General features: G+C 46.0%; 1 protein-coding gene across 1 annotated transcript in view; it reads right to left on the bottom strand.

Annotated features, from left to right (window-relative positions):
• fer1l4 (fer-1 like family member 4) overlaps positions 1–15,549 on the bottom strand; it is a 293,664-nt gene that overhangs the window by 259,006 nt on the left and 19,109 nt on the right. Inside the window, 2 exon segments of the mRNA XM_034164544.1 lie at positions 11,896–12,027; positions 12,115–12,175. Coding sequence (XP_034020435.1) covers positions 11,896–12,027; positions 12,115–12,175 — 193 coding nt within the window.

The following is a 15,549-nucleotide window of genomic DNA, read 5'->3' as shown; positions in this document are numbered from 1 at the left end:
ATTACAGCATTACAGCTGGGCCAGCTCCCGGGCAGTTGCTCCAGAGCAGTTTTGGCCCTTCTGCCAAAGAAAGACGACTTCACAGATTAAAAGAACTGGAGGCCAGTCTCTCTGTTATGTACAGACTACAAAATCCTTGTGAAAGTGCTTTCCAAAAGGCTACTGTTGGAAAGCGCTGTTTGGATTTAGTAACCCATCACACACAGACTTACTCTATACCTGGTCATACAATCATGGACAGTAATTTCTAGTTCGGGATATTGTTGGAGTAGCAAAATTCAATCAATTGGATAGTGGACTCTTATCAATTGATCAAGAGAAAGCTTTTGACAGAGTAGACCATCAGTACCTTTTTAATACCATACCTCTATGCAGGGGCTACGGTGCTCCTCAGAGTGGGGGGAGGGCTGAGCTGACCCGTGGAGGTGCAAAGTGGCATCAGGCAGGGGTGTCCCCTGTCTGGGATGCTCTATGTGCTGGCCATTGAGCCACTCCTATACCAGCTCAGGAGGTTGCTGAGGGGCCTGGTGGTGGAGCAGATCTCATAGCCCATTCACATATCAGTGTATGCAGATGATATCACAGTGTGCATATCGTCACAGGAAGACTTGGACACTTTAGGTCAAAAGTTGTCCCTGTATTAGGCGGGTGAACTGGGCCAAGTGTGAGGGTTTCCTCCTTGGTCAGTGAGACCATCAGGTCAGACCGACCCTTCCAGCAGGATTGCAATGGTGCAGAGAGGGGCTTAAGTACCTGGGTGTGTTCTTGGGGAGCGAGCAATTCCAAACAAAAAACTGGGAGGGCCTTGTGGAAAAGGTGAGTGCCCGATTGTCTCGTTGGACCTGGGTCCAGCCCCAGCTATCTTACAGGGGGGAGGACTCTGGTGGATAACACCTTGGCTGCCTCCTGTCTGTGGCATCGTTTCACCATCCTGCAGCCTCCAGACTCTGTGGTGGTGAATATACAGAGGAAGCTGGTGGATTTTTTTTCTAGGATGGGTTCCACTGGCTAAAGGTGGTTGTTCTGCACTTGCCAGTGGACGATTGTGGCCAGTCGAGTGGTGGCCCTTCATTTACAAACTATGCAGCGGCTGCTCTATGGCCCACAGCAGTTGTGGACAGAGATGGCGGCTGTCCTGCTTCGGAGAGTTGGAGGTCTTGGCTATTACAGACATTTGTTTCTGATGGGCCTGACTGGTGTGGAGATCATGGGAACAACAGGTTTTTACCCTTCGGTACTGAAAACCTGGAGCTCGGCGTTGTCATTCTCACGAGAGGAGCCATATGGATATGCAGGAGAAGAGCCACTTTTTCACAATCCTGTAATTAGCAGTGGCCTATTGGACTCCCCCCAACTGAAACAGCCCTTTGTAGCAGCAGGGCTGACCAGGCTGGCCAACCTGAGGGCAGAGGATGGTTGGAAAAGTACAGTCCAGCTGATTCAGGAGACTGGGATCAGGTCTCAGTGAGTGATGGAACGGCTTTTGCGGGAGGTACGGAGCGGGCTCCCGCAACACTTCAGAGAAGTCCTGGAAATTCACCCTGTGCCATTTCCTTCACTGTCTGTGCGGGCGGTAGAAGCGCAGCCAGAGCAAATGGGAATGTTTTTGTCTTTGCCATGCCTGTCAGACATGGCCACAGTGGAAAAGAAGGACATATACATGATGGCCTCAAAGTCCACCACAGAGCCGACTTGGCTGCCACTACGGAGTCCGGGTGGTCGGGCGTGTTGGCCCCGGGGGCATCTCCTAAAGGCAGTTGGAGGTCCCTGTACTGCCCTCCTATCGAGAAACACTGTGCTGATCTCCAGTGGAAAGTCGTGCACGGGGCCATGGCTATGAAGAGAAATGTGGCCCACTTTGACCCAGGCTTGAGCAGTCAGTGCAACTTCTGCTCAGCAGAGGAGACCCTGGAGCACCTGTGGCTGACCTGCCCTCATCTGACATCTCTTTTTAATGCCCTGGGACAAAGGTTTCAGAGACTCAGGTGAGACTTTACTGAAGAGCTTTTTGTGCTTGGACCAAAATTCTCGGGAGCGCAATGCAGGAATATAGTAGTGACCAACTTCATCGTGAGACAGGCCAAGATAGGTATTTGGATAACAACAGCAGGCCTGATCGGAGCAACCAGAGCTTTAAAAATTTAAAGAGTCACAGTGTTTCATTCACGGCAGCCTTTACCACAGCCAGACTCAGCAGCATCTGTACAAAATGAAAATGAGCCACCAAGACAAAAAATAAATAAAATAATGTTAAATAACTCTGTTTCTGACATGCACCACACTGTGCAGTAGAGAACAGAGCGCACTTCCACAGAGGCAGAAAATAGCAGCTATGGCTATATACATGGCAGTAATTCAACTGTAAAAACCTCATGATACAGTCCACTGTTTTCCAAGCGCACCAATGTGTTCTGCACAGCCAGCAGGAGGGAAATGAAAAACAGTTGAATTGGTTTTAAATAGCGGCACGGACTACATGCAACTGTGCGCACACATTAAAGAGCAAACACACGCAGCTGCAAGCAAATCTACAAATGCAACGAACATGGAAAAAAGCTGAGTATGTGCTCATTTTGGGCGTACTTAAATGAAACACAATGCCACAATACACAGCTCTACGTTTACACCAGTGTGAAAGGAGCTTTAGGCGTTCCTGAATGCTACCACGACCTCGCTCAAGTCTTCAATAAAACCAAAACCAAGTCCTTGCCTCAACACCACAGCTACGACTGCGTTATAGACTTACTCCCTGAAACCAGCCCTCCCAGGGGTAAATTGTATTCTTTGTCAGCATGGAAGCATCAGGCAATGAAAGAGTACATTGAGGAGTCCCTCGTTGCTGGACTCAACCACCCGTCTTCTTCCCCTGCCAGAGCAGGGTTTTCCTTTGTACAGATAAAGGACAAAACACTTTGTCCATGCATCAACTACAGGGGTCTTACTGATATTACAGTTAAGAATCGGTACCCCCTCCCTCTCATGACAATGGCGTTTGAGTTTTTGGATGGTGCTAAAGTTTTTACTTAATTACATCTTCGCAATGCATATCACTTGATGAGAATCAGAAAGGGGGATGAGTGGAAGACAGCTGTTAACACACCCACAGGGCACTATGAATATCTGGTTATGCCTTTCGGGTTAACTGAGGCACCCGCTGTATTCCAAAATTTCGTTAATGTTCGCCATGACTTCCTTAATAAGTTTGTCTTGGTTTATTTGGTTGATATTTTGATTTTCTCCACTGATGAGGAATCACATTCACAACATGACCGTGCCATGTTCCAAAGGTTGCTTCAAAGCCAAATGTACGTCAAAATGGAGAAATGTGAGTTTTACAGATCCATAGTGTCTTTCCTGGAATTTGTGCACACTGAGGGGAAGATAAAAATGGAGATTTGGCAGTGTCCAGGACTTGCAAAGAAATCCAAAGATTTCTGGGGTTTGCTAACTTTTATAAAAAGTTTAGCAGCACTACTGTCCCCATGCTACTCCTCCCGGATCATGCTCGGCAGTTCATGGTCGAGGTTGAAGCCTCAGACATTGGCATTGGGGCCGTCCTGTCCACAATTTGTCCCACGGACAGCAAATTGCACCCTTGTGGCTTCTTATGAAATTAAGAAATTGCTCCCTGCTGAGCATAACTACGACATTGGCAGCAGGAGTGGCGCCGCTGGAGGTGGCACAGATTCCGTTCCTCGTGTTTTGCTGTTGTGATGCTCTTATGAACTTTACACGGTTGTATATGTTTCATTTATTTCTGTTTAGCACTCTTCTGGTTGTTAAGTATAGTTGTGAATCGCTAGTGGTTAGCATTCGCTAGCGGTTAGCTTTTCCTAGCTAGGTCGACTCCCCAACCCGCCGTTTTATAGAGGTTTCTTTTTTACCAGTTTAATACTTCCGTTAGTTTTTCAGTGTGATTTTTAGGTCATTATTTTACTGTTGTGTAAATTTTAGGAGTGTCAAGCATTTTCGCTAGCAGTTAGCTTGTGTTAGCTAGTTCGACACCCCCCCTCCCCCCGTTTCTTTAATACTTCTTTTAGATTTGTAGTGTAACTGTTGTGAATTTTAGCTTAGTACTTTACTGTTGTGTTAATCTTAGGAGTGGTTTACTCACAAGAGTTTTTTTTTTTGTTCCTACAAGTCTAATATTTATGCTACTTTTTAGTGTAACTGCTGTGAATTTTAATTCATTTATTTATGTCTGTGTGAATCCTGTGTGAGCCTTAGGAGTGGTTAGCTTATTTATTATTGGTTAGCTCGTGCTTGCTTGGCTGTACTCTTGAATTTCCTAGTGCACAAAGTACACTACTTTACACCCTCCATAAATCCTGCATGATGTTGGAAGATAGGGTGGCTCTCTTAGAGAGCTGTGTCCGTAAGTTAGAACAGCTTCTTAGCTCAGTGGAGTTAGATGTTACGGGCACTCCAGATGAGGTTAGTGTTGGGCCGGCTAGCGTGCCCATTAGCATCAGCCCAGAAATGCAGTCTGTGGAAGACGGCTTTCGGACTGTGTCTAGGCGGAGGAAGCCCCGTAGGGCTTGGTGCCCGGTTGTGGTACCCCGATCACGCTCACCACTATGAACTGTGAATCGGTTCTCCCCCTTGGATTTGCATGGTGTGAATTCTCTAAGCCCATGAGGGACTTCCACTCCTGTCTCCATGCTGAAACACCGGACTATAGTGATAGGGGATTAGTGATAGGGGTTCTATCACCCGCAAAGTCAGGTTACAGCCGCCGGCTGACATTAAATGTATTCCTGGGGCCAGAGCTCCCAATATTGCATCCCATCCTAGGGTGCTGATGCTGCAGAAGGGAAGACAGACTAAGGAACATGACATGAGATATAGCCGTCGGCAGCAGTGATGTCAGGATGAAGCACTCAGAGGTCACAAAAATGTACATAGAGAGGATTTGTGACCTTGCCAGAAAGCTGTGTCGGCATTGATTAATAGTCTCTGGTCCCCTCCCCTCCCAGGGTACTGATGAGGCGTTTAGCAGGATGACATTGTTAAATAGGTGGCTGGCGCAGTTCTGTAGACAGCAAGGCTTTAGCTTTATTGATAACTGGCCTTCGTTCTGGGGCCATCGTGGCTTGCTGATGCCGGACAGCCTCCACCCTACTGGGTAAGGCGTCACCATCTTGTCTGCGAACATAGATAGAGCTCTACAGGGAAGGTAACATTAGAAATTGACAGCAGGCCCTGGAGCAGGTGATTAGAGACCCTGCAAGGCTTATGACAAATGTGGGTGTGGAATCCATTAGCTTAGTGGGGAAATTATTGCAGAAAATACACTATGGTGATAGTGCAGTTTATCTGCCAGGGAGGGAAATTCAATAAGTTGAGACTGTGGCCTGTTTCCATAGACGTGTCCATAAAAAAACATAGAGGGATATGCTTTGCAAACTTAATACCCATTAGTACATTGGATGACGTTGAAATTGAGCTCAGTCCAGCAATATCACGCATGGAATGTCTCAAACCTAAAACTACTTCTAGGCATCTTATATAAGCTACTCTGGAACCACCTATAATCCCAAACAGTTCAACTGTAAACCCCACTGAGGTCCTTAGTCTGGATCTCATTAACATACGATCACTATCCACAAAATCATTGTTAATTAATGAGCTAATTATTGATCATCACTTAGATATGATTGGGTGTGACACCTGGCTTAAACCTACAGCTGTCCTCCCCTTAAATGAGGCCTGCCCACCAGCATATACATTTAGTAACATCCCTTATTTATAAATCTAGGTTTAGCTTATTAGCTGTTGGGGGTCACAAATATAACTCATATGAGCATCTAATTCTCTGCTCAGGATATTACGCATTGCCAAGGTCAGAAGAATAAAAATCAGCAGTATTACTTTGTCAGTGTATATAGGCATTTCGTGCATTCATCTGTGTTGTCAGTGAGTGCAGATAACATTCTGATCATTGGTGACTTTAACATTCATATAAATAAGCCTTCTGATCCCCTCTGCAAATCATTTATCAAAATTGTGGATGCATTAGGGGCGGCACGGTGACTTAGTGGTTAGCACTGTTGCCTCACAGTGAGGAGGACGTGGGTTCAATTCCCGTGGCCTTCCTGTGTGGAGTTTGCATGTTCTCCCCGTGTTTGTGTGGGTTTCCTCCGGGTGCTCCGGTTTCCTCCCACATCCAAAGACATGCGGGTTAGATTGGAATCTTTAAATTGGCCTTAGGTGTGCATGTGGGTGTATCTGTGTTTGTCTGTCTGTTTGTGGCCCTGCGACAGACTGGCGTCCTGTCCTGGGTGTACCCAGCCTCACACTCTATGACTGCTAGGATAGGCTCCAGCCCCCCGCGACCCTTAATTGGACTGAGCGGTAGAAGATGAGTGAGTGAGTGGATGCATTAGGATTTCGGCAAAACATTCAGGACTTGACGCACATTACTGGAAATACCCTGGATCTGGTTCTCACACGTGGTATTGCTGTCACGAATATTGACATCATGCCTCTTACATCAGTGGTCTCTGATCACTCACTTATTAGGTTTACAGTTTCGCTGCTGTGTTTAGTGGAACAACAACCTTATATATCATTACGGTGATGCATCAACTCCTCAACTAAGACTGAACTTGAAGCTAGACTGCTGATGTCTTACCTTCACATTTGGTAAATAAACAATCAGTAGACAGTCTTGTGGATAGTTTAAACTCAGTGCTCAAAACTACACTTGACATGATTGCGCCACCTGTGTTAAAACCGCGCTCCCCCAAAACTCAGTCACCTTGATTCAATGATTACCTGCGTGACTTCAAACATAAAGCTAGAGGTCTAGAACGGAAATGGCATAGTTCAAAATTAGAAGTATTCGACCTTGCATGGCGTGATGCTATCTTAGACTATAAGCATGCATTACTGGTTACAAAGCGGACCTATTACTCTGATTTGATCAACAAAAACAAGCATAACTCAAAGTTCTTGTTCGACACGGTGGCAACACTTATTCATGGACAACCACCTGTAGTTCGCTCTCCTTTTACAGCACAAGATTTCCTGGATTACTTTGGGAAGAAAATAGAAGACATTAGGTTAAACATATCCCAGCATGCCTTAATCCAGCCACTACACCCTGCTATTGAGGTGAACGCCATTACTGAGGTATTACCTATATTTACAGAATTTAGAGTATCTCATTAGACATGCTGATGAAACTCGTAACGTCAACAAAAAACACAACCTGTTTATTTGATCCTATACCAACAAAACTGTTTAAGGACCTGTGGTCCACTCTTGGGCCGACTGTGCTTGAAATTATTAATCTTTCTTTAACTTCTGGATCTGTTCCTCAATATTTCAAATCTGCAGTGATTAAGAAACCTAATCTTGACCCTAGTGTATTGAAAAACTATCGGGTGATATCAAATCTATCATTTTGCTCTAAAATTCTGGAAAAAGTGGTGTAACGGCAGCTCGTGGCCGACCTTACTGAGAATAATCTCTTTGAGCCACTGTAGTCTGCTTCAGTAAAATATCATTCCACAGAGATGGCTCTCACTAAAGTGGTGAATGATTGTCTGCTTGCAATGGATTCAGACACCACTACAGTTCTGGTGCTGTTAGATCTCAGTGCTGCGTTTGATACCGTGGATCATCATATTCTACTTGATAGGCTGGAAAATCATTTTGGGATTACTGGGAGTGTCCTTGCATGGTTCATGTCATACTTGACCAGTCATTCTCACTGTGTTTTGTACAGTAACACTACCTCTAACCTTAGTGACATGAAATTTGGGGTTCCACAGGGATCCGTTTTAGGCCCCCTGCTTTTCTCCCTTTATATCGCACCCATTGGGCACATATTGCGGCATTTTGGAATTAACTTTCACTGCTATGCTGATGATAAAGCGACAGGACTCCTTCATGGCCTCTGTGAGATCATCATCTCTTCCGGCCTGAGCAGTTCTCAGAGAGTTGGGGGATGTTAAGCCCTTCATCACTCAGTGTGAGTTACATTTCGAGTTAATGTCACCAATGTTTCCATCTGAAAAGGCGAAGACAGCATTCGTGATCACTCACCTGACCAACCGGGCAGCAGCGTGGGCCACAGCTGAGTGGAGTCACCATCTTGCTCCTCTTCTCAGCCTTCACTAACTCTTTGCAGCAGGTATTCCAACACACCTCTCCTGGGCGTGAGGCAGCACTTGCTCTGATGAAGCTCAAGCAAGGCAATCGCCAGGTGGCTGATTACACCATTGACTTTCAGATTCTGGCCGCAAAGAGCGAATGGAATCCCGCAGCTCTCCACGATGTGTTTTTCCAGGGCCTGCATGATAGCATCCAGAGTCAGCTGATCATGGTTGATTTGCCTGAAAGCCTTGTTGACCTCATCACGCTGGCGATCCATACCAATCGCCACCTCACAGACTGACCATCCCTCCACGAGCCACTTCTTCATTCGACCAATCGGCCGCCTCCAGTCATCCCTGAGACCACGCCTCCTCCTCTGCAGTCAACAAACCAATCCAAGTGGGACGGGCTTGTCTCTCCAATGAAGAACGAGAGCGCCGCCGTGTGGAAGGACTTTATTTTTACTATGGACAATCAGGTCATTTAATCACACTCTGCCCGATCAGGGGTGCCCCAGTGCGGCCGACAGCGGTAGTGCGGGTGAGTCAGAGCACAATCACTTCCACCTCTGCTAATGTGTTAACAGCAGGATTTAAGTCTGATAATATCACGCTGTTCTACCCTGTGTTTGTTGATTCTGGAGCTGACTCTAATGTCATGTCATCCTCTCTCGCCAGGTCCCTCCATCTTAAAATGTACCGGCTTTCACGGCCCCTGGTGGTACATGCCGTAGATGGTAGTGATCTGGGTCAGATTATGTACCGCACTCAGTCAGTACATATGACTATTCTAGATAATCATTCTGAGGATATCAGTTTCCATATTTTTGATAAAATGACTCACTCCGTGATCCTGGGGAACCCCTGGTTACAACGCCACAAACCCAGTCTAGATTGGTCTCAGAGAAAAGTGAGTCATGGGGACCTCCTTGTAACAATTCCTGTCTGTCCAAGCCTGTTGTCTCATCTAGTGTAAACAAGTCAGATCTAGAAGGGGTCCCAGTCTGCTACCATGATCTTGCTGAAGTCTTCAGCAAAGCTAAGGTATAATCGCTACCTCCACACCGCGAGTAAGATTGTGCCATCTTGATTTGCAGTCAGTCACCTGGGTGCTTTATAAGCCTCACAGTTTGCCTTTGTCTCTCGCCAGATCGATGTGACTTGTGCCTTCCTTGCAGCTCTGTTCTTGTGTCTTTTGCCTTGCCTTGATTGCTTCATCATGTTTTTTGATTAACTGCATGTGTACCTTGACCACGCCTCAGCCTGATGATTTTTGTACTGTTGCTCATTTTGAACTGCTTGCCTGTGTACCAACTCCCGCTAATGTTTCAAGTAAACGCCTTAAAACTACAGAGCTGTGTTTCTGCATCCAGCATTTGTGTCCACCCTGCTTTGCCAGTCATACTTGATAAACAATGTGGGTTCCATCCTAGGTGTGGAACAACCGACCAGCTCTTCTCTCTCACAATGACCCTGTAGGGGTCTTGTGAGTATGACCATCCAGTTTACATGTGTTTTGCAGAGTGAGTGGGGTCCCTTCTCAGGGTCATCCAATCTCTGTACTCTCAAAGCGAGAGCTGTGTTCGGATTCTCGACAGTAAGTCGAGCTCACTTCTGGTGGGGGTTGGCCTCTGCCAGGGCTGTGAAGTGAAGGAGTTGGGTCTTGGTCGCGAGTGAGGGGACAATGGAGCATGAGATTAGTTGGAAAATTGATGCAGCAGGGACAATACTGCATTCGCTCAACCACACTGTTGTGATAAAAAGGGAACTGAGCCGAAGGGCGAAGCTCTCTATCTACTGGTTAATCTTCTTTCCTACTTTCATCTATGGCCATGAGGGTAGGATCATAACCGAAAGAACTAGATCACAGGTAAAAACAGCAGAAATGGGCTTCCTCAGGAAGGTGGCTGGTGTCTCCCTTACAGATAAATTGAAAAGCTCGGCCATCTGTGAGGAGCTCGGAGAAGAGCCGCTGCTGCTTCAAATTGAAAGGAGCCAGCTGAGGTGGTTGAGGTATCTGGTAAGGATGCCCCCTGGGCACCTCCCTAGGGAGGTGTTCCTGCAGTCTCATACCTCATTGTAGTTGGGGCAGTACTACATTCTACGGTCTCATACATCTTTGTAGTGGGGCAGTACTACATTGTGTGGTCTCATTCCACATTGTAGCAGGGGCAATACTACATTCTGTGGTCTTGTACCTCATCGTAATAGGGGCATTAGCACATTCTGCGGTCTCATACCTCATTGTAGTAGGGCAGTACTACATTCTGCGGTCTTGTACCTCATTGTAATAGGGCAGTACTACATTCTATGGCCTCATTCGTCATTGTAGTAGGGGCAGTACTACATTCTGAGGTTTCATACATCTTGATAGTAGGGGCAGGACTACATTCTGTGGCCTCGTACCTCATTGTAATAAGTTCTGGTGCTATTAGATGTCAGTGCTACATTTGATACAGTGGATCATCATGTTTTACTCTAGGGTGGAGAATCATTTTGGGATTACTGGGAGTGCCCTTGCATAGTTGATGTCAAACCTGACCAGTCATTCTCACTGTGTTTTGTACAATAACACGACCTGTAACCTTAGTGACATGACATTTGGGGTTCCACAAGGATCTGTCTTAGGCCCCCTGCTTTTCTCCCTTTATATAGCACCCCTTGGGCATATACCGTGATTTTTGGGATTAACTTTCATTGCTATGCTGATCCTACTCAATTGTACATGCCAATAATCTCATTCACATAAAATCCTTAGAAGGTTGCCTTACATCAGTTAGAAGCTGGATGTCTAGCAACTTCCTATTTTAAACTCTGGTAAGAGTGAAATGATGGTTCTTGGACCAGTCAGACATCTGCATCAATTTGACCAGTTAATGCTTAGCCTAGGCTCGTGTGTCATACATCACACTGACAAAGTGAGGAACCTTGGGGTAATTTTTGATCCAACGTTGTCCACATTAGAGATATTACGAGGACTGCTTTCTTCCACCTGCGAAATATAGCGAAGATTCATCCCATCCTGTCTATGGCTGTTGCTGAGACTCTGAGTCATGCATTCATCTCTTCTAGATTGGACTACTGCAATGTTCTATTTTCTGGTTTACCACAGTCCAGCATTAGGGGTCTCCAATTGGTTCAAAATGCTGCAGCCAGACTTTTGACACTGAGCAGAAAGTTTGACCACATTACACCCATTTTGGCGTCTCTTCACTGGCTTCCTGTCCCAATGAGATCAGATTTTAAGGTTCTGCTACTAGTCTATAAAATTGTTCATGGACTGGCACCTCCCTACCTAGCTGACCTAATTAAACCTTACGTATCGGCCCGGGCTTTGCGTTCTCAGGGTGCAGGACTACTTTGTGTCTCTAGGGTGAATAAGAAGTCTGCGGGTCACAAAGCTTTCTCTTATCGTGCCCCTGTTCTGTGGAATGATCTCCCTGCGTCAATAAAACAGTCAGATTCTGTAAAGACGTTTCAGTCCAGACTTAAGACACACTTATTGCCCTTTCGTATGGCTAGTATGTTGTGTTACTACTTTTTTCATCTTTTAATTGTGTTTTTTAATGTTTTAATTCATTTTATCTTGTTTTTTTTTTATTGTTTTGTGTGAAGCACCTTGAGGCGACACTGTTGTGAGTTGGCACTATATAAATTGAATAAATTGAACAGAATTGAATTGGCAGTACTACATTCTGTGGCCTCGTACCTCATTGTACTAGAGGCAATATTACATTCTGTGGCCTCGTACCTCATTGTACTAGAGGCAATATTACATTCTGCGGTCTCGTACCTCATTGTAGTAGGGGCAGTTAGTGGATTTCTGCGTTGCTGTGTTTTTCTTCAGTCCATCCACCCTGATGAACACTGCAGGGTTGATGTTGACGCCCACCAGCTTCTGGGCCTCCAGGATGTTAATGTTGACCTGAACATATGTGTAATGACAGCTGTGATCATCAGGCTGAAAATGTTCCTCTTTCAGGATCAGAATGACTGATGTGCATGAATTCACCTGGAAGCTCTGGACTTTAGGCACGGCTGCAACAACTCTTCTGGACAGCGGCCTGCAACGGCTGCACACACACACAGTGACATTAGATTACTGACAATAGACAGTCACAGTCAGTCACGGTCAGCCACAGACAGTCACAGTCAGTCATGGGAAGTCACAGGCAGCCACAGTCGGTCACAGTCAGTCACAGTCAGCCACAGACAGTCACAGTCAGTCACGGTCAGCCACAGACAGTCACAGTCAGCCTCAGTCACAGACACTCACAGTCAGTCACGGGAAGTCACAGGCAGCCACAGTCAGTCACAGTCAGCCACAGGCAGTCACAGTCAGCCACGAACAGTCACTAGCAGTCACGGCCAGCCACGGACAGTCACAGTCAGCCACAGACACTCACTGTCAGCCACAGTCAGTCACGGGCTGTCACAGTCAGCCCCGGACAGTCACGGGCTGTAGTCAGCCCCGGACAGTCACAGGCAGTCACGGCCAGCCACAAACAGTCACAGCCAGCCACAGACAGTCACAGTCAGCCCCGAGCAGTCACAGACAATCAGACAGTCACAGTCAGCCACAAACAGCCATAGTCAGCCCCGAGCAGTCACAGACAGTCATTGTGAGCCACGGACAGTCAGACAGTAACAGTCAGCCACGGACAGTCACAGTCAGTCACAGTCACCCACGGACAGTTACAGTCAGCCACAGTCACAGACAGTCACAGTCAGTCACGGTCAGCCACAGACAGTCACAGTCAGTCACAGGAAGTCACAGGCAGCCACAGTCAGTCACAGTCAGTCACAGTCAGCCACAGTCACAGACAGTCACAGTCAGTCATGGTCAGCCACGGACAGTCACAGTCAGCCACAGTCACAGACAGTCGCAGTCAGTCATGGTCAGCCACAGACAGTCACAGTCAGTCATGGGAAGTCACAGGCAGCCACAGTCGGTCACAGTCAGCCACGGGCAGTCACAGTCAGCCACGGACAGTCACTGGCAGTCACGGCCAGCCACGGACAGTCACAATCAGCCACGGGCTGTCACAGTCAGCCCTGGACAGTCACGGGCTGTCACAGTCAGCCACAAACACTCACTGTCAGCCACAGTCAGTCACGATCAGTCACAGTCAGCCACGGACAGTCACGGGCTGCCACAGTCAGCCCCGGACAGTCACAGGCAGTCACAGCCAGCCACAAACAGTCACAGCCAGCCACAGACAGTCACAGTCAGCCCCGAACAGTCAAATCAAATCAAATCAATTTTATTTATATAGCGCCAAATCACAACAAACAGTTGCCCCAAGGCGCTTTATATTGTAAGGCAAAAGCCATACAATAATTACGGAAAAACCCCAACAGTCAAAACGACCCCCTGTGAGCAAGCACTTGGCGACAGCGGGAAGGAAAAACTCCCTTTTAACAGGAAGAAACCTCCAGCAGAACCAGGCTCAGGGAGGGGCAGTCTTCTGCTGGGACTGGTTGGGGCTGAGGGAGAGAATCAGGAAAAAGACATGCTGTGGAGGGGAGCAGAGATCAATCACTAATGATTAAATGCAGAGTGGTGCATACAGAGCAAAAAGAGAAAGAAACAGTGCATCATGGGAACCCCCCAGCAGTCTAAGTCTATAGCAGCATAACTAAGGGATGGTTCAGGGTCACCTGATCCAGCCCTAACTATAAGCTTTAGCAAAAAGGAAAGTTTTAAGCCTAATCTTAAAAGTAGAGAGGGTGTCTGTCTCCCTGATCTGAATTGGGAGCTGGTTCCACAGGAGAGGAGCCTGAAAGCTGAAGGCTCTGCCTCCCATTCTACTCTTACAAACCCTAGGAACTACAAGTAAGCCTGCAGTCTGAGAGCGAAGCACTCTATTGGGGGTGATATGGTACTACGAGGTCCCTAAGATAAGATGGGACCTGATTATTCAAAACCTTATAAGTAAGAAGAAGAATTTTAAATTCTATTCTAGAATTAACAGGAAGCCAATGAAGAGAGGCCAATATAGGTGAGATATGCTCTCTCCTTCTAGTCCCCGTTAGTACTCTAGCTGCAGCATTTTGAATTAACTGAAGGCTTTTCAGGGAACTTTTAGGACAACCTGATAATAATGAATTACAATAGTCCAGCCTAGAGGAAATAAATGCATGAATTAGTTTTTCAGCATCACTCTGAGACAAGACCTTTCGAATTTTAGAGATATTGCGAAAATGCAAAAAAGCAGTCATACATATTTGTTTAATATGCGCATTGAATGACATATCCTGATCAAAAATGACTCCAAGATTTCTCACAGTATTACTAGAGGTCAGGGTAATGCCATCCAGAGTAAGGATCTGGTTAGACACCATGTTTCTAAGATTTGTGGGGCCAAGTACAATAACTTCAGTTTTATCTGAGTTTAAAAGCAGGAAATTAGAGGTCATCCATGTCTTTATGTCTGTAAGACAATCCTGCAGTTTAGCTAATTGGTGTGTGTCCTCTGGCTTCATGGATAGATAAAGCTGGGTATCATCTGCGTAACAATGAAAATTTAAGCAATGCTGTCTAATAATACTGCCTAAGGGAAGCATGTATAAAGTGAATAAAAATGGTCCTAGCACAGAACCTTGTGGAACTCCATAATTAACCTTAGTCTGTGAAGAAGATTCCCCATTTACATGAACAAATTGTAATCTATTAGATAAATATGATTCAAACCACCGCAGCGCAGTGCCTTTAATACCTATGGCATGCTCTAATCTCTGTAATAAAATTTTATGGTCAACAGTATCAAAAGCAGCACTGAGGTCTAACAGAACAAGCACAGAGATAAGTCCACTGTCTGAGGCCATAAGAAGATCATTTGTAACCTTCACTAATGCTGTTTCTGTACTATGATGAATTCTAAACCCTGACTGAAACTCTTCAAATAGACCATTCCTCTGCAGATGATCAGTTAGCTGTTTTACAACTACCCTTTCAAGAATTTTTGAGAGAAAAGGAAGGTTGGAGATTGGCCTATAATTAGCTAAGATAGCTGGGTCAAGTGATGGCTTTTTAAGTAATGGTTTAATTTGTTGTGTGGGCCGCCAGAAGAGGAGGTACTGCTGGCCCACCACCACCACTGGTTGGCTTATCCATTGTCCGTTCCTTTAGCGCCCCCTGTTGTGGGTCCGTGTCACGACACCTTCCCAACATAATTACTGCCACCTTAAAAGCCTGTGGTACATAGCCAACTAATAAAGACAGATTGATCATATTTAAGATGGAAGCATTAATTAATGGTAGGGCTTCCTTGAGCAGCCTGGTAGGAATGGGATCTAATAGACATGTTGATGGTTTGGAGGAAGTAACTAATGAAAATAACTCAGACAGAACAATCGGAGAGAAAGAGTCTAACCAAATACCAGCATCACTGAAAGCAGCCAAAAGAACGATATGTCTTTGGGATGGTTATGAGTAATTTTTTCT

This window comes from Thalassophryne amazonica, chromosome 3, assembly GCF_902500255.1.
Source record: "Thalassophryne amazonica chromosome 3, fThaAma1.1, whole genome shotgun sequence".
NCBI classification, from domain to species: domain Eukaryota; kingdom Metazoa; phylum Chordata; class Actinopteri; order Batrachoidiformes; family Batrachoididae; genus Thalassophryne; species Thalassophryne amazonica.
This window is presented reverse-complemented; position numbering and strand designations above follow the sequence as displayed.